The following is a 19043-nucleotide window of genomic DNA, read 5'->3' on the forward strand; positions in this document are numbered from 1 at the left end:
ATAAAAATTAAAGACGCACTATCATAAGGTGAAGTTAATATGTGGCCCTCTGGTTTGAAATCTAATAGAAGTACAAAACCGGCTTTGGGGGCACAAGGGTTGTGACTCAGATTTGTCTCCATATCAATTCTCGTGACATATTTAAGTTACATGTCATGGCTTATGTGTGTATATGTTACATGTATTCACCCCAGGATGCCTTAGAATTATTTTCTTCTAAGAAAGTTGAATTCATTAATACTAGTCAATAGAGCAAAGATACTTCTGTCACAACTTTTACTTATTGGATCTGTGCTTACTTTTTCAATACTTATTTTTAAAAATGTAATAGATACACATGGTACAAAAGTTCAAAATATTTGGAAAGGTATAAACAAAAATTCGAGACAAAGTCCTTCTGTGAAGGTAACCACTATTATCAGCTTCTTATGTTTCCTTCTAGAAAATGTTTTATTTAGATGTAGTATGGGCATACGCATAGTTTACCCCTTAAACTTTTACTCAAATGGGGGCATATTCTAAACAGTTGGTTTTTATTTTGATGGTGATCTTTCCATCTGTACATATAAGGTCCTCATCATTGTTTTTTCAATGGCTGCATCATATTTCATTGTTTGGAGGCACCGTAGTTTATTTAACTAGTTCCCCATTATTGGGTATTTACCCTATTTTGTGCTTTCCAAGTAAGGTTGTAATGAATATCCACGTGTATGTATCTTGGCATATTTGTTCAAATGTATCAATGGGATAAAATCTTACTAGGGAAATTGTTGGATCAAAGGATGTACACATTTCCAATTTTGATTGATAATGCCAAATTAGCTGAACATATTATTTTAATTCCTGAAATCATTTTTGTATTCCACACTATAGAATATAGAATGATAGAAAGTATTCCCATTTTCAGTCAGTTAAATTTGAATTACAGAATTCACATCAAACCTGTTTTAAGTAACATATATTCTTTATGACACACTATAGATCTCATGTATAATTATAAGGTATTTGAGGATAGAACGGTACCTTAGTTAGTTTTAACTACCCACAGTGCTTTATTAATAAGGGCAGGTGAAATAAGGTGAATGGAAATATGGCAATATTTACTGAAAGAGTGTCAGATTCTATTCAATGATTTTGGTTTTTGTTTTTTTTTTTAGAGACAAGGTCTTGCTCTGTCATCCAGGCTAGAGTTCAATGGCGTCATCATAGCACATTGCAGCCTTCAACTCTTAGGTTAAAGGGATCCTCTTGCCTCTGCCTCCCAAGTAGCTGACACTACAGGTGCTTGCCACCATACCCTGCTAATTTTTACTTTTTTTTTTTTGTACAGACAGGGGTCTCTCTATGTTGCCCAAGCTGATCGTAAACTCCTGCCCACAAGCAACTTTCTAACCTCCCAAAATACTGGGATTACCGGTGTGAGCCAATGTGCTTGCTTGGTCTACTCAGTGTTTAAAAGAAAGAGATGAAAGGAGAGACAAGAAATAGAGGTAATTATATTCTGGGAGGTGTGAGTAAAAAGCTGAATGGTTCTCCTAGCACCAGGAAGACTAAATCCTTTTAGCTTGGAAAATCATGGTGAGAGGGAGATAGCCAATGGCACAAAGAATAAATCAGAGGAGCAAACCAGAGTTTTGAAAGATGATGAATGCCAGAAAGTTCCACCTCCATGGATCCTGGCCATTAGCCTGGAAAAGAAAGTCAGGCCCTAGGCTCCTTCCAGGGAAAAATGCCACACCCACACTTCCTGCTGAAAATGGGGGCCCTCAGCAGCTTCTAACTCCAGGAAGGCCATTTTCTATCTCTATTTCTCCTCTGTTGTCCAGTTTGCTGGACCAGGGAGGGCACTTCACTAACTGGTAGTTGACATCACTGACTGACCAGCAGCTTATGAGGTGGCCTGGCCCCAAAGGACATCTTAATAGGGACAGAAAGATTAACCAAACCACTCATATCTTCTCTTGTGAAGATATGCTTTTGAGACATGTGGAGGTAGTCACTGGATCATAGAAGCAGCAACTAAAATATACATGCAATAAAAAAGAAGGGACAGATCCAAGGAGGGGAAACGCAGAAATAGAAAGGACAGGATGTGGTGACTGACCAGATGTGTGATGTTAGGGGGGGAATCAATAAAGAAAACCATCAAGTGTTTAGTCTGAATGACTGAGGAAGCAGGAATGAATCAAAACAGCCAAGTCATAAAGTGGCAGGTCACAGGGTAAGGCCAGTTGAGGGCACAGGGAATTCGGTATGTGAGCCAACACTCCCAACAAGGAAAGTCGGCATTAGCTGGATGCCTGTGTGAGTTGTGAAAGGGAGTTCAGGGCTAATAACCTGGCGATGGGGTAACCCATGTGGAGCTGATGCTGATCCCCTGAGAATGGATACAATTCCTAGAAGAGAAGGGTAATACAAAAGAAAGGGCTCTGTTTAGTGAAGAAAAGGTAGGAAAAGGAGCCAGTACAGAGGCAGAAGTTGTTGACAAGAAGTTGGCAAGGATTCCAAAAGTTTGTGTTGTCATGGCAACTGGGTTGAGCCTAGCAGCGGGTGCTCATCACAACGTTCAGAGGAGCCAAGGAGAGTAAGGCTTGCACCAGGACCACTGGAGCTGGGGGGCTAAAGGGCCATGGTCACCTAGTGACAGAGCAACAGTTTTCAAGGCAGTAGAGGGAGGGCACAGAGACCCTTTCCAAGAATTATGGTAGTGGAAAGAAAGAAGTCACAAGATTAAAAAGGCAGAAAGCAGGTTTGAGGGAAAGCAAGCTTATGGTTCTCATTTGTTTGTTTGTTTTAGCAGACCCCGAGGCTGAGTTCCAACCCACCCACCTGGAGCCTGTGGCCGGCTCCCTAACCACTGAGAAACGGGTACCACATTGTTCTCATTTATTTTTTAATAACAGGAGAGTGTTTAGCATTTCTGTAAAGGGATCTGGTCAAAATAGAGGCGAAGATGAAGGTCGGTAGAGCTGAGGAAATGGAGAAACTGAGATAAGAATGAGAAGAGTGCTATACATGTGTACAATTCACACTTCTCACAGATAAAGCATTATATCATTATTATGCTAATGAATAATGCTTTATCATTAGCATAATAAAGTCACTGAGCTCAGTTCGGATTCATGGTTAAGATTCTACTGGCCCTTGTTAATTTGCACGAAGTGCTCCTTGAACTTGATTTGTCAGCAGCACTGATGAGTGTTAATAAATAATGACTGACTTCTCCATTTCCTATCATTTTAAACTAAGGTCTTCTCATCTCATATAATCATATAAAAATCGTGTAAAATCATGCAAGGCAATATATGCTGTAGGGAGCACAAAGGGGCTTCAGGGCTTGCACAAAAACCGAAGATACATTTTTTTAAAAAAGAACACAAATATCAGAAATTTTAAAAAGAAAAGAAATTTAAAAAAAAACATATCCCATCCTGACCAAATCTGCCTTTTCCACAATTTATAAAATCGTATAAGAATCACGTAATCTATGATCACAGCGTATATAAAATGATATAAAAATCATTAATCCATGATCATGTAGTATATAAATTCCTATAAAAATCATGTCATATATGATCATGTAGTATATAAAATCATGTCATATAGAAAAACACTAGAATCCAAGATTTTTGACTCTCTTTTCCAACTGCCTTCTCCAAGTACTCAAGTCATAGACTATTTAGGCTTTTTTTCCTTATTACTTCTAATTTAAGTGTTAAGTGTGAGTACGAGGTATATTATTTTTCTTTGTCATTTCCTTCCTTTTACGTCCTTATGTGCACTTTTATGTTATCAAAATATTTGCCTACTAGCACCAAAACTTACCTTGCAAATTGAATGGCTTTGAATGTGTTTGTGAGGTCCCCACCATGCTGGGATGTCCGGGATGTTGCCACGACCATTTCATCTTTGGTTGTGAAAGTGTTCAAGTTAAATATAACTCTTGGATTATTGGCATACTGAATTAACCCCACCTGTAAAAGAGTAGAAGTCTATTAATGGACTGTCATAGAGTTATAAATAATTTCTACTTAACCAATATGATAAAAATTAAAGGTACATTTAGGCATGGGCTGGTAGTTGAAGGGAATCACTTCCAACTCTATGACTGATAGAGTAACTAATACTGATAGTTATTATTCATTTTAGGGAATCATTTCTTCTTTTTTAGAGGTGAAAAGTAGCAATGACTGCCAAACAAAATGATGTGCTACAGCTTACGATTTGGTTCTCAAGAGTAATAATTGTAGATTTTTAAGCACACGTCTATAGTATTTTACTAAGGATGAATATTAGCATAGACCTATAATACTTTACTAAGAATGAATATTAGAACTAGGTTTTTAATAAAAATATTAAAATTAACATTTTAATGTAACATTCAAACAAACATTCTAAATGTCGATAGATAGATGCTTATAAACAAATGTAAGCTATACTAGTGGAGGGGACCATTTCATCAATTAAAGGTAACTGTGTAATAAAGAATCAGAGTTGACTGTAAGAAAAATCAGTGTGGGCTCAGCACCTGTGGCTCAAGTGGCTAAGGCGCCAGCCACATACACCTAAGGTGGTGGGTTCGAATCCAGCCCGGCTGCCAAAACAACAATGATGGCTGCAACCAAAAAATAGCTGGGCATTGTGGCGGGCGCCTGTGGTCCCAGCTACTTGAGAGGCGGAGGCAGGAGACTCACTTGACTCCAGGAGTTGGAGGTTTCTGTGAGCTGTGATGCCACAGCACTCTACCCAGGGGGATAGCTTGAGGCTCTGTCTCAAAAAAAAAAAAAAAGACAAATCAGTGTGCTTTTAATCAATGGAGTATGTTTGGATGGATGTAATGTGCTGGATTTCCTGTGTCACGGGCTTTGGCATCTCTGGCAGGAAGTTGCTATCTGTGTGTGTGTGGGGGGGGGGGCAGGGAGTTTCTGCCTTTCAGAGAAAGTACAATTAGAGAGAATCTTATTTGAGAGAGTTGAGAAAAGAATTTCTGAACATTCCCTAATCCTAGAGATCAAGAAAGTCATACTCTTCTGTTAATGTCCTTGTCCTCAGCCACTGTAATCATCCTCTAAGAATAGGAGACAGGCTTTCCAGAACAGGAAGTGCCAATAAGACATCAGTAGTTAAGAGGCTCCAGTAAAGAGGATGTTCCCAGCTCTACCCAGGTTAAAACAAAAGCTGTAACATCTCCATCTTTTTTATGGCTAAATAGTATTCCATAGTGTACATATGCCACAGTTAACCAAAAAAAGATGAAGGTCAGTATGAAAGGAGTGTGGAAGGGATAAGACTAGATTTCTGAGTTTACTCTGCTACTTTTTTGCTACAAAGACTAAACTCTGGGAAGATGGTGAAAAATGCAATATTCCTGAACCCTCTTCTTTAGGGTAGAATGTAAGACTTGAGAGGAAAGAAAAGATCAAAAGTAAGTCTGAGGATTTCAAAGTCTAATACCAGTAAAGAGTAAACAAAAGAAATTCATTGTTAGTTCTAATGAACATGAAGAAAAAAATACATCTTGAATTTGTAGTTTCCCCCTTCTAACCCATGAATTGGGTAACTAAAAAAGAATTAAAATGTTATATCTCATACCCTCAATTCCCATGTCAGAAACAGAATTCCAAGGTCAAAAGACCAGTATAGGGCAAAGTCTGAGGTAGAATAACCCAGCGTAGTACAAATTTCATTCAATACTCACAGTTACCGTCAGATGCATTTAAAATAGGAGTTTGACAAATGCAAAAATTAAGACTGTAAGTCTAACCATGTTTTTTCAGGAAAAAAAGCTGTGGGCTAGTGTATGTACTTTTGACATCCATACCTGTGTCTTTGTGGGCCCTATGTCCAGGCCTTGTACAAATTTTTCCAAAAAATTCTTTACTGCTTCCCAGGGATAAATACTGTTTGAGTCATCACATACAACCACAACGTCTATGAGGGAGGGGCAGGCTACACAGGAAAAGATGAAAGAAGCAGATATCCATTGGTAATTCAAACTTTACATCCACATAAAAATGAGACTTAGGGAGGGGTTGAGTGGGACTTGTTGATAATTCCGCAACTCCCCTTAACTGTCAGGCAATGCTCTCCCATCTCTGCATTCCCAACTTACTCTGAACTGCAGGCGAAAAGCTGGCCAAGAGCTGAAAGTTGGGACTGATGTCTGAACACACACCGGTTGTGTAATACTGATTTCCACACTGCTGTGCCCACAGGGGACCACACGTCTTCAAAGAAATGAGAAAACCATAAATGGAAACCCTCTACCTCTCCACTGCAGAACTCAAAATGCTAATCTTCTACCCTTCCACTGCACAACTCAGAAATCATTTCTGTTCTTTCCCAAGAGACTAGTAATTGTCGACTCTTGAAACTAAACAGTCAAAAATGCCTTTGAGTCAGAGTCCACTGGGGTAGGCAGGAGTGATGGGGAAAGTGGCAGATGCTTTTTGCCTGACGGAGGCCTCCAGGTAGGGAAACCAGGCTTGTCACCAGCAGGTGCCAGTGAAGGACCCACCCACCGAGCTACAGAAAAGGGGTAAATGGTGCTTTTCTTGCAGAGAATACCCAGGAGGAAAATGAATCCAAAGTCCCCTTTTGGTCCCTCAGTCATCTGGGCACCATCTGTCAAATGAGAAGGATCATACCTCCTATCTTCTAAGATTGTTGTGAAGATTAAGTGGGTCTGTGGATACCAAACACTTAGAACAGTGCCAGGTAAATAGCAAGTGCTGGATTATTGTTAACCAGCATCATTATCGGGGTTATTATTAAATACTACGTCCCTCCAGTTCCTTCCTTCCATACTACTGAGCAGAAATCGTAAACCCAGTGGCCTCATGGGCCGAGCAGTAGCCCTTGAAGAGTCTGGGGTCAGGTGCGACACCCTGGTAAACGAAGAAGCAGTGCCTGTGTACAGGGCCTGATGGTTCCTGCCCACCCTCGGGTGTGACACAGGCTCTGCTTTGCCAGATTCCCCAGTTTTTAAAGAAACTCAGGAAGGGACAAATTTTGTGTGAAAATTCATAGTTTAAAAAATTCCTCTATATGCTAAGCAAACACAAATGAGGTTGATTGACTGTCAATGTTTAACTGCACTATAATGTATTTCTTTATTGTGAGGGTGTCAAAACCTCCCAGTTCTACTTCCCGGCTGGCACGTGGGGCCTTGCCCATATCACACATACTGAAATTTTTAATATCTCCATTAAAGTGGTCCCCATTTAAAATCTCCACTAAAGTGGCCCCCCTTTTCTGGAGTCCCTGGGTGTGCCATGACCTACTGATCGAATTATGATTAAATCACATGGGGACAATTAGAGGAAATAATACTAAAATTGCCAGATGAGAAAGGAAATAAGTGGAAATTAGAAATTTAGTCAAGATCCTAAAAAATACCTACAAATGTCACCTTATGGAAAGCTGTGGCTCAACCATTATAATTGAACAGAATTCTTGCAAGAAGCTGCTAGAAAAACAAAATGGACTTTGTTTGACCCACTTTAATTGTTAATAGCTCAAAGGACAGGCAACTGTGGTCATATTTCATGCCTCATGCACAAGGCATAGTTTTCCACTTATAAAACTAGTTCATTTTGCCAATTAGTTAGGAGAAAATCGTGATTAATGCTTTTGATTAGTTTACCAAATAACAGATACCAGTTGTTGATTCCTGTACCCCCATTCCTAACTTTTTTGTGTCACCTTGAAAAATAACTCATAAAAAAGTAAAATGACTCCTGAAATATCCAGAAGAAGATTTTTTTTTTAAAAGCAATGGAAAACAGCATTAAGAAGTTGAAATTAGGATACGGCCAATAATGAATACCAGAACTACATTCCTGCTTAAAGCCCAGAATTTAAGAAGGTTCCAAAAAATTTGATGATTGTCAGTCTTTTCCACATCATTCTTGAGTATCTTCTGATTTTGACCTTTTAGATCTATAAAGGAAACTTGGACTTTTTTTCTTTCCTCCTCTTCTCCTCTCTCTCTGTTTGCTCCATTGACTATTAAATTAATCCCTGATTCTCCTGCAATTCTATTTTACTTTATCTGGAGAGATAGATAAAATTGGAGGCATAATTTATAATTCATAAATCTTAGTATGTTCCTTTTTCTGATTTATGCAACCTTACAAAACAAACAAACAGAAAAAAAATGAAGGCCATCCTATCACAAAGGCTTTGGAATATCATAAACCATGGCGACCCATGGCAGTATTCACTTACCCACTGATATAACACATATTACAAGGAGTATCTAATTTACTTAATGGCAGCAAAATCACTGAAAGCTAATATCTATTAAGTAAAATTACATTGTTCAGAATTGATTACCTTTTAGAATAATCCACTTATTAAACAGGCTTTTAAGTTAGCATATCAATGAGCTAGATATAACTAATGTGAAGTGAAGGTAGGCTTCCTAAGACAATTTTAACAGGGCTTACGACCAGGATATACCTGTATCAGCTAGTAGAAATTTTGATAAGATTGAATTTTTGTTTGCCTTTAAAATTTTTTTTCTGGGGTATGCAAAGTCTTTCAACTTTTATTTCGTCAAATCTTTTCAATAATTCCTATGTTGTTACTTCTGTTAGTTCTAAGCTTAGAAATTCTTCCTTATCTCATAAAATTTCCATTTTCCTGTTTTTTTATCTCAACTCTTTAATTCACTTGAAAGTGTACTTGGAAATGCAAACTATTAACCAATTAATTGTCCCCAGACAACTCTTTAAATAGGGCATTCTATTTCACTGATTTGTGATGTCTTAGTATTTCAGAAACTAAACAGGAGTAAACAGTGGCATGAAACAAAATAAGAGACTGTGCCTTGCCTGAAATAATACCAGATTAGTCAACAGTTACAGGAAATGATTTAAAACAAAAACTCTTCTTAGTTTTGAAACTTGTTTCTAAATTAGTAGTACCTATCTTGAATGTTCCCACAGGAAGTAGAAATGAGATTTGAGATTCTGCCGTTATCAACAAATACTCAGCATCCTCTCCAAGGGCAAAGAATCAGTGTTTCTTTAGTCCCCTTTCCCCAAAACAATCTGTGGCAATGATTTTGTAGAATCTCCTAAAATGTCCAACAGATTAGTTTGCTCCATTGGGTATCCAAATTACATAATTTATCAGAACGCAAGCTCTGAAAACCTCAAAAGATCCAAAGAGATGGGAAGGGTGGTGAGAAGACACTGGCTACATACTTCCTTGAGAGGAGCGAAGATTGGAAAAGTAAACACTCACGAGAAACCCTCCAGTTCCCACGTTCCTTGTGAGCGTCAAGCCAAGGCTCATGTTGGTTTTCATCTCAGTAACATTCGGAATGCTTATGGAAGCTTTCAAGAGGAAAAGAGATTTTAAAAAGTGATTAAATCTGCACCATTTACTTACAGTTGTTAAAGAAAAACAAACAGGCATACTCATGTTTTTACGTGGCATTGAATTTAGTTTCACATATACAGGGGCTTGGGTGGATGATGCCGTGTAGGGAGAGGAGATCCGTTCCGTGATCTGGCAGCTCACCTTCCCGTGGGAGGCCGTGGAGCATGAGACATTACGGAGTGGGTGGGGGGTGTCTGGGGAGGCCATGATCCAGAGATATTTAAATGTACATCTTTTTTCACAATGCTCTGGCCAAACAAAATATATCTAAGGCACCATTTGTTCTCTTGCATCCTCTGCTCTTCTCAAAGTTGTGTTGGCTCTATGTAATGCTTTTTCTCCTGGATCAGTAAAAACATCCTTAAAGTGTCATCAGAGAATGCCCTTTGGTAGAATCTGACCCAAAGCAATAGTGGGTGAATTTTAAAGCAAACCAGGAGAGTAGCCCTGTAAAATAAGTAAATCTCTCCATCTCCTCTCCCCATTGAACTAGCACAGGTCACTGTAGCCATGCTGGAGTTATTAAACATTGCAATGCTCCTCAATATCATTATCACTCATGTTTTCTAGTCTCTGCTGAGCCATCACTGCCACTTTCATTGATTCTTAGCTGGATTCCTTCCTTCATTTCCTACGTCAACTGTTGTAAACTTCCACTCTTCTTCTCAAGCCTCCCACTTCAACCTAGGTCCCATTGCTCTCAGTAAACAACTCATCTACTGCACAGAACACAAATTGCACTCAGGTGAATCTTAACTTTCTCTCTTCCTCTCCCTCTTTTTGTAGAAACAGAGTCTCAATATGTTGCTCCGGCTGGTCTCAACCTCCTGGCCACAAGTGATCCTCCTGCCTCAGCCTCCCAAAGTGCAGAGATTACAGAGATATAAGCTGTGTAGCTGGCCTTTCATCTATAAGCAAAGACCACTATTAGAACTCTTACTTTTCATCTCTTTCCTCCATGTCTTAGGGGATAAAGCATTCTTTCTAAGACTCATTTTCCCAGGTCCCAATGACACTAATTCCGCCAACTCTATCCTTGATGAATAGTGACTCCCTTTTCACTGTCTCCTGCCATGCTGCCTACAAATAGGATCATCGCCTTGTCCCTAAAAATCTTCCCCTAATCTTGCCATCCTGTAGAACTGTTTTCCTGGCTCTCCTTCACAGCTCAATTTCCAGAAATGGACCCCTTGGGCTTACCCACTACTCACACAGTTCTACATTCTTTGTTATCTATTTTCTCCAACAATACGACTGGATTTATACTCTAGGTGAGCAAGTTTCATAAAATACAATCTGCTAGAGTGCAGAGAGAAAATAATAGAACTTCTACATGCATGGTTTTATTCCTTTAAGTTTATTTTTATATGAACGTGTTAATAGGAAGATGATATGCAAGCATACATGCTATATATAACTTTAAAAAATAATAAACTTATATATATTAGGGACAAATGTTCAAAAGTTAAGGGTGATAGGATTAGGGTGTATTTTATTTTATTTTTTAGTATACTGGATAAGCAGTTTATTTTATTTTTTTATTGTTTGGGATTCAGTGAGGGTACCAAGAATTGGGTTACAGTGATTGCATTTGTTAGGTAAAGTCTTCCTTATAATTGTGTCCCAGGATTAGGGGTTATAAAATAAAATTTTGAACTATATAATAAAACTTCAGGCACTTATGTTACAGTATATACTTTTGTTAGCGTATGTATGTGTATTTTTGTACACACATGCACACACACTCACAGTCAGTGTTCCAATTGTTTGGAGATCGCTGATCTACGTCACTCACAACTCCCTTAAATAAGCCAAAGAAACTTACTGAGTCCTCATCCCCTTTAACCTCTCCACTGATGTTCCTTCCGTTCCATGGGGAACGTGTTTATTGATCCCTATCTATGCCAGACATTACTTTACACATTAGTGATGCACTGATGTGTAAGAAACAGTCCAGCCCTTGTTCCCAAGTCTTCAACACTATTTTTGAAACTCTTCTTTCTCTTGATTCTCACGATGTTGTGTTTTCCTAGCCCATGACTCCCTGAGTCCTCAGTGCTGCTGCTTCTGGCTGGTGCTGGTGTGACGATGATGAAACTCAGTGACATTCACTCGCCCCAGGAAATACTGCATGGAAGTATTACTCACTCAGCTTTCTACACGCGCATCTTTCATAACTGTTTGTGTTATAATAGAAGTCATCTGGGAGGTAGATCATTAAAACAGCAAATAATTCCAAGTGACAGGTTTGTTTTATTAGAATGCAATCATTTAGATGCAATCAGAAACTTGGAGTATTTCCTGGCCCCTAGTTACTGATATCTCCAAATTCATAGTTTGCTTTGAGAAGAGAGAGAAATAAGAATAGCCTCAGATCTCTGCGTGTAATCAGGAAAATAATCCTCAATGTGGAGGGAAACCAGCCCGTGGTCTGAGGGCAGGTGGTTCAGGAGGCAGCACATTTCTCACACATCTTGTTAAGTCAGATCTCCAGACTATTTTAAAAATTTGGATATAATTGGGGCTCCTACAGCTAAAGAGGTAAAAGCAAAAATGCACTCTTCATTTCTTAAAAAAAAAGAACAATGATCGTTTTAGGTGTTTTCAGTTGGCTATACAAGAGCTGCCATCCCTATAATATTAAAAATAGTGTTAACAATGGCCAGATTCATTCTGGACACCACTCATATAACAAATGAGATTTGGCTATTTGTTAAAAAAAATCACTTACTAATTAAGACTTACTTTGCAAGTTCAGTTTTTCACACGTAGCAGTGGACTGGTCAACAGGACATTTATACACGTCTCCCATTCGGTTCTTGGGAAAGCCACTCCAAGGTGAGCCAACCAGTAGCCTAGAAATAAGATATTTTTAAATTAGACATAAAGCATTGAGTATAGTTTCTTAAAGATAAACCTGCCTACAAACAGTGAAAACATAGTCAATTTCTATTTTTCCAGTGAACAGTTCCTATTTGCTCCACTATGACTTGACCTGCATCCTCTCCTCTGAGCTGATCAAGATCCTCACCCAATGTCAGCAATCCCGCTGTCCTGCCACACAGCCTGGGAGGTCCCTCGGAAGCAGCACTGTCCAATGGAAATATAATACAAGCCACCAACGTAAACCGCATATGTAATTTTGGGTTTACTAGGAGCCACCCACATGAATAAAGTAGAAAATCAACAGGAGAAATACTTTTAATAATGTATTTTAGCTAACTCAGTATATGCAAACTAGCATGCAATGAATATAAAAATTGTGAATGAGCTAGTTGGCATGCTTTTTCTCTACTAAGTCTTTGAAATTCTGTGTACTTAGAGCATGGGTCCCTAATGTTTTGGCATACCAAGGGCTGGGTTCATGAAAGACAATTTTTCCACAGAATGGGAGTGGAGTGGAGGGGTGTGGTTTGGATGTGAGTCTGCAAGCAATTGATTTTTTATGGTCTCTGTGCAGTCAAACCTCTCTGCTAATGACAATCAGTATTGGCAACTGCTCCCCAGCACTAGCCTCACTGCCTTTGAACCACCCCAGATCATTAGGCATGAGATTCTCATAAGAACGTGCACACCTAGATGCCTCCCACGTACAGTTTTCAGTAGGGTTCATGCTCCTAAGAGAACCTAATGCAGATAATTGATAGGAGACGCAGCGGGTGATGGCAGTAATGGGGAACTGCTGTAAATATAAATAAAGCTTCTCTCTCACCACTTATCTCCTGCAGTGTGGCCCAGTTCCTAATGGCCTGGGGTTGGGGTCCACAGACTGAGAACACATCTCATTATGAAAAGTAACATTTCAAGTGCTGAACAGGCACAGTTGGCCAGTGGGTATTTATTGGTCAGCACAGCTCTACAGAATGGAACAATATTAAAACTAAGAGCCACAACCAACATTTGTTGAATGCTGTAACCATTTACATATTTCAACTCATTTAGAGAGCAGATGTGTTATCTAAGTGGCTTGACGGCTGTTGTCTTTATAAGGGGATATTTAACAAAAAGACTGAACAAACACGGGGCTGTCTTCACGGGTAACAATGTCTACATATCTAGAATACAGGATGAGACTGGTGCTCATATCCTTCCCGTGGTTAGTTTCACTTCCTACAGAACTTCTACAACTAGAGACTATGGTCTTCCTGCAGAAGCCCTCATCTGGCGCTTCTGATCACAGAAGATGGCACAGGAGCCCATGGAACAGTTTCATCTTCAGAAACTGCAGCAGGTTACCCACTGGGTAGGAAGCCTTCAATTAATAAGGAACCAACTGTCTTCATTTTTTTTTTTTTCTCGTCAGAGTTGGGAAGGATTAGATTATCTATTTGTGAAACTTAAATACTTCCATGAGCCCTCTGTATAGATATTTTATCATTATCATTTAAACAGTGCATGCCCTGTACTAAGTGCTATAGTTAGATATAGACTAAGGGCAGACTCCTATTTACTAAATCTAGTAAAACTCTTCAAAATACATGACAGGTAAGTTGAAAATACAAGTCAACTGGAAGATATGGTTTAGTTTACTTGCAGAGAAGCAAACATGGAAATTGTCAAAGGATGCAAAATGGGCATTGAAAGACGAAGGTTTTAGCCAGCATTGTTAGCAGAGGGGATAGCGTGAACAATCATGAAATGAACAATCATGAAAACACAAATATGGGATATTTTGATAGACAGTTACAGTTCAGTAATAAGATTTCCTCTTAATGGGTAGATGTGGTAGCTCACACCTATAATCCTAGCCCTCTGGGAGGCCAAGGTGAGGAGGATCCCCTGAGTTCAAGAGTTTGAGACCATTCTAAGCAGGAGAGAGACCCTCAATTGTACTGAAAACAAAAATTAGCCAGGTGTTGTGGCAGGTGCCTGTATTCCCAGCTACTCAGGAGGCAGGGCCAAGAGGATCCTTTGAGCCCAGAAGTCTGAGATTGCTGTGAGTTAGCATGAAGCCAGGGCACTCTAGCCTGGGCAACAGAGTATAATTCTGTCTCAAAAAGAATTTAAAAAAAGATTTCCTCTTGTTGATTTTATAAAATTATTCTCAAACTAATATAGATCATTAAAGAACACTTTAATTCAGTTAACTTTGATTAAAGTTTGAGTCAAAAGATTTTTATCTTCTTATGTAGCATAATTTACATGGTAAAATATTAGCTATAGTCAGGATTATAATAATACCAGGTATATAGGTTAAGGCTTTTGAAAAACAAATCCTAATTTTGGATGTTAATATCCAGTATTTGCCTTTGTGGCGGGAGGGAATCAGGGCTAGAGTTCAGAATGCATGCTTGAGTATATCTGATCTTCAAATTCATGATAGCTCAGAAGAAATTAGCAACCTTATAAAGACTCTGCACTTGAAAAACTGTAAAGGCAGCTTGATTTTCTCCATGTCTACAAGTCCTTAGTCTTCATTTCATAATGGAACTACACAGGTTTCAGTCTGATTTTTGTGTGCTGGACACATCTTAAGTGTAAGAGAGAAATAATCCAGCTTTAGCTTTCTTCTCCAACCCTGTCTCTTTTCATATGCCTCCCTAAGATTCTGTATTTCAGTCACATTGAACTGTGCTCCTCCTCCAAATCACAGTTGTTCTTACTTCCAAATCGTCACTTAAACAGTTCTGTGCCTAGCAAAGTGTTACTCACTAGTTGGGTCTCCCATGTAATACCACTTCCTCCAGGAAGCTCCCCTCACCCCGGCTCCTCCAAATCTGGGCAAGGTGCCTTTCCTGAGTACTTCCAGAGCCTCTGACTTTTCCCTCACCCAGTTATTATTATTTAAATCACATTGCCCTATAGCTGCCTGCATGCCAAATCAATCTTCCACTAGAGAGGAAAGGTGCACTAAGGCTGGGAATTCCATGCCCAGAGCACTGCAAAATTTCTTGATGAACAAATGAGTGAAAAACAAGATGAACAAACAAACAAATGGAGGAGTCTCTATTATTATTTGAAAAGAGTTTCTTGGTTGAGGAAAACCAGAAAATTCTACATTCTGTTCTTATGGAGGAGCATTTTTGAGGGGGAAGGGTCTAAGTAACAGTAAAAAGAAAAAAAAAAGATGAAAAACATCAACCAAGTTGAGAGGACAGCATTATACTGTCAGTGTTCTGTCATCTGCTGCTGATTCGCCCTGTATGTGTGTGTGTGTGTGTGTGTGTGTGTGTGTGTGTGTGTGTGTGTGTTGGGGGGTGGGGTTCAGAGAAGGGCCAAGTACGTGTAGAGAACAAGACACGAAGCACCTTGCACCTAGAAATGAGCACAGGGAGTGGGCTCTGTCCCTTGGCATGCTGGGAAATCCTACTAATTACCACAAATCTTACCACATCTGGTACTGTGTGTCCTTCTAAACATTGTCTAATTTAATCTACAAAAGTCTAAGATTATTTTACCTCCATTTTATAGATCAACCACAAGAATACAGAGAGATGAACAACTTATTCATGCTCACATGGCCAGTGAGAGCCGCGTGCGAGAGATTCTGAAGCCCACGTTCTGAACCCCTAGGCTTTTCTCTTTCTTCGTAGCTGCTTCAAGGCCTGGCGTAGGGCTCAGGCTGGGAACACGATCTGAACAGATGAGCTGGGTTTTAGAACTAGCATGGAGTAGAAATCAGACACTGAGGATCAGGCCACCCTGACTGTGAAGGGGTAGGTGGCTGTGCGACCTTTGAGGGGTGCAGACTGGACAGCAGCTGTGGCCACGCTGTGAGAGAAAATCCACAGTGTGGGGTCTGGACGGTAGCGTCTGCAATGGCAGATACGACCCGGGCATGCCCAAATGATGCCAAATGAGGTAAACGGGTGTCTTCCATTAGGCATAGTTCCTTCCATCCTCACCACAGCCCCAGAGAGACGCAAAGACACGAGTTTCTGATCCAAAATGTAACCATTTTGTTCCCTAGCACCTCAGCAGTAGAACCGTACCTGTAGCTTAGGTTTTCTCCTTGAGAAAAGACATTTGCTGTTTCCTACTGATGAAGCATTCCCCGGACACTCTCCCCTCACTTCCTTCCGCCTCATCTGAGAATTCGGGATTTGATAACTTTACCACAATGACCGTGAGAACTGTAGCCCTCCCAACTTAACCTGACAGAAGCAGAGAAAGGCGAGCATCTGCGTAGTAGCCTTCAAACTAATAAGGAGGACATGAAAACACTTGAGATTCTCTGAAAGAATACGTGCAGGGAAATCTCTCCCATTATTATGCTCCCTAGAATGCACCACACAAGACAACAGGAAACAGTGGAAAACCAGACCATTTTGGTGACTGTTGAAGAACAAGGATTTCCTCATCATTGATGACGCACTCCTTACACATTGTGACCCACATTAGTAAGCAGCCTACGGGTCATGTTAGTGACTAGGGTGAAGGTTTCAAAAATCCTGGCCTGCCTCCTTTATTGGCAAAATTATACCCTGAGGTCTGAGTGAAATCCTGGTTCCTGACAACTCACCCGCATAAGGAAAGCCTATGACATCACCAGTCATCCTGTTACAAAGGAATTGTGACATTCTTAAATTAATCAGACAGGAAGACGAGGGAGACTGGCGTGTTTATCTGTGAAATTTTATGTAATCAGCTGTAGCAGGGAGTGACACAGTAGGAAGAGAATGGGCCCAAGGTGGGGAAAAGGATATGGTGGTGGGTACACCTTGCTGAGGTAGGGCAAAGCCACTTGGAGGCAACGGATTTAATTGAATCTCAACCACATAAAAGAGCTGCATGCACAGTCGTGTGTGCAGATTCTCAGAACAGAACAAAATCCCAAGATATAAACTTCTCTTTCCCAACAGTGAAACTGGGAATTCTTCCAAGACGACTTTAAATAGCACTTACTGTTCAATTATCTTGTGGGAAAATAGTGATTATGTAGACTTTCAAAACACAGCCAATTTGCCCACCTGCAGCGGAATTCAAAATACTTTGTTTAGTTAGTAAACAGTATTTATGGTGGTGTGGGTCGGGTAGTTTGAAACCCACAATCCAGGGACTGTTATAAATATCTTCCTTTGGTCTGTGAGTCTATAAACTCCCCAAACATTCCTTCAGTGTGACGGATTTTACTAGGGATTTCAGACAGAGGTTTACTTAAAATAGCAGGGCAAAGCACTCTGTTTTATTCCATTCAACACATGCTCAGTGCGCTTCTAGCGGCTGACGTATGACCTTGACGGTGTGTCCTGCCTTGTGCAGTATACAACCTGTGAGTCTGTACATGGTGGCCAGACCTACTATGTGCCAGACTTGATTCTAGGCCCTGAGGATAGAACGCCAAATAAACAAGTCAAAAATTTCTGGCCTCCCAGAGTTACATTCTCGAAAGAGAACACAGACAATAAAAGTAATACGTCAGTGAAATGTATGGTGGTGGCGGTCAGTGTTTCAGGAGAAGAATAAGCAAGCTGGAGTTAGGAGGATGAGGTGGAGAATGTTACAAATTTTATTTGAGTTTCTCTGAATAAGGGCTCCTCAGGGAAGTTCTCACTGAGAAGATGACATTTCAGGTCAAAGATGCAGGAGAGGAAAGCATGAGCTGTGAGAGTCTGGTGGAAGAGTCAGGCTGGGGAACAGAAAGGGCAAAAGCCCAGAGAGTGTGGAAGACGAGGTCAGACCGGTAATGAGGCCGGGTCACGTACAGACCCTGTGTTATTAGAAGGCCTCAGCTTTCCCTCTGCGGGAAATGGGAAAGCTGTTGGAGGGCTTGGAATAGATGTCACTGGGCATATTTCAAAATAATATTGAAGGCCACTTTATTGAGAATGACTGTAGCAGAGCAAAGGTGAGGCAGGTCAGCACTAGGACGGTGATTGTAATCGTCCATGCAGGCACGAAACGACGCGGGTTCACACAGGCTGGTGGAAGTGAAGGTGGTGAGCAGCGCTTTTATTTTAGAGATATTGTGAAGGCTGGGCCAGTAGAGTTTGTGGAGGGTTTGCTCTTTGAATGAATGAATGAATGAATACATAAAAGTCAAGGATGATTCCAAAGTCTTTGGAATCAAAAAAGAACAAGTCACCATCATACAATAAAGAGGATGCAGAGATTGAAATCACCCTTTATAAAATTTATAAAGGGCCACAAGGTGGGAACTGTGGTAGCAAAAGACACATATACCTATATATAAATAAATATATGTATATATGAAAACATGTGTATATATACACATACACACAGAGGGTAACAGACAATGTATCCACCTTTTAAGAAAGAAAAAAAAATATAAGATAAATACAAGCCACGTTGAACACCTCTTGTAGTTGCAGAAATCAAATGTGACTTGAGTATTACAAATTTAATACAGTTTTTTCCTTTCTTAAAACGTAGATACATTTTTTGGCACCATGTGCATGTGTGTGTGTGTGTGTGTGTGTGTGTCTAGGTGTGTGTAATCAGCCACTGTTCCCTAGCTTGCTTTCCTATATTTGGTTACTACGTGGGAGCCACATAACTGATGGTCATAAAGATTCTTAGCTTTCTGCATTGCTCTTACAGTTAACACCACCCTTGTGACACGTAAGTCTAGTTTTTGAGATATCTTCCACGCCCTGCATTCTGGTGGAATGGAACCCAGACCAGAGGCTTATACCAAGGAACTGACTCACCTGGTATTCTGACTCCCACTCAGGAACCAACTGAGCAAAGAG

General features: G+C 40.0%; 1 protein-coding gene across 1 annotated transcript in view; it reads right to left on the reverse strand.

The window, feature by feature from the left end:
- The window catches only part of ITGA2 (integrin subunit alpha 2), a 98647-nt gene that overhangs the window by 39121 nt on the left and 40483 nt on the right, over positions 1–19043 (reverse strand). Inside the window, exons 4-8 of the mRNA XM_012811205.2 lie at positions 12136–12245; positions 9253–9344; positions 6113–6227; positions 5822–5949; positions 3826–3974 (exon numbers count right to left, since the gene is read on the reverse strand). Coding sequence (XP_012666659.1) covers positions 3826–3974; positions 5822–5949; positions 6113–6227; positions 9253–9344; positions 12136–12245 — 594 coding nt within the window. The remainder of the gene's footprint in view (positions 1–3825; positions 3975–5821; positions 5950–6112; positions 6228–9252; positions 9345–12135; positions 12246–19043) is intronic.

Source organism: Otolemur garnettii, unplaced genomic scaffold, assembly GCF_000181295.1.
Source record: "Otolemur garnettii isolate 467f Iridium unplaced genomic scaffold, OtoGar3 scaffold00005, whole genome shotgun sequence".
NCBI lineage: Eukaryota > Metazoa > Chordata > Mammalia > Primates > Galagidae > Otolemur > Otolemur garnettii.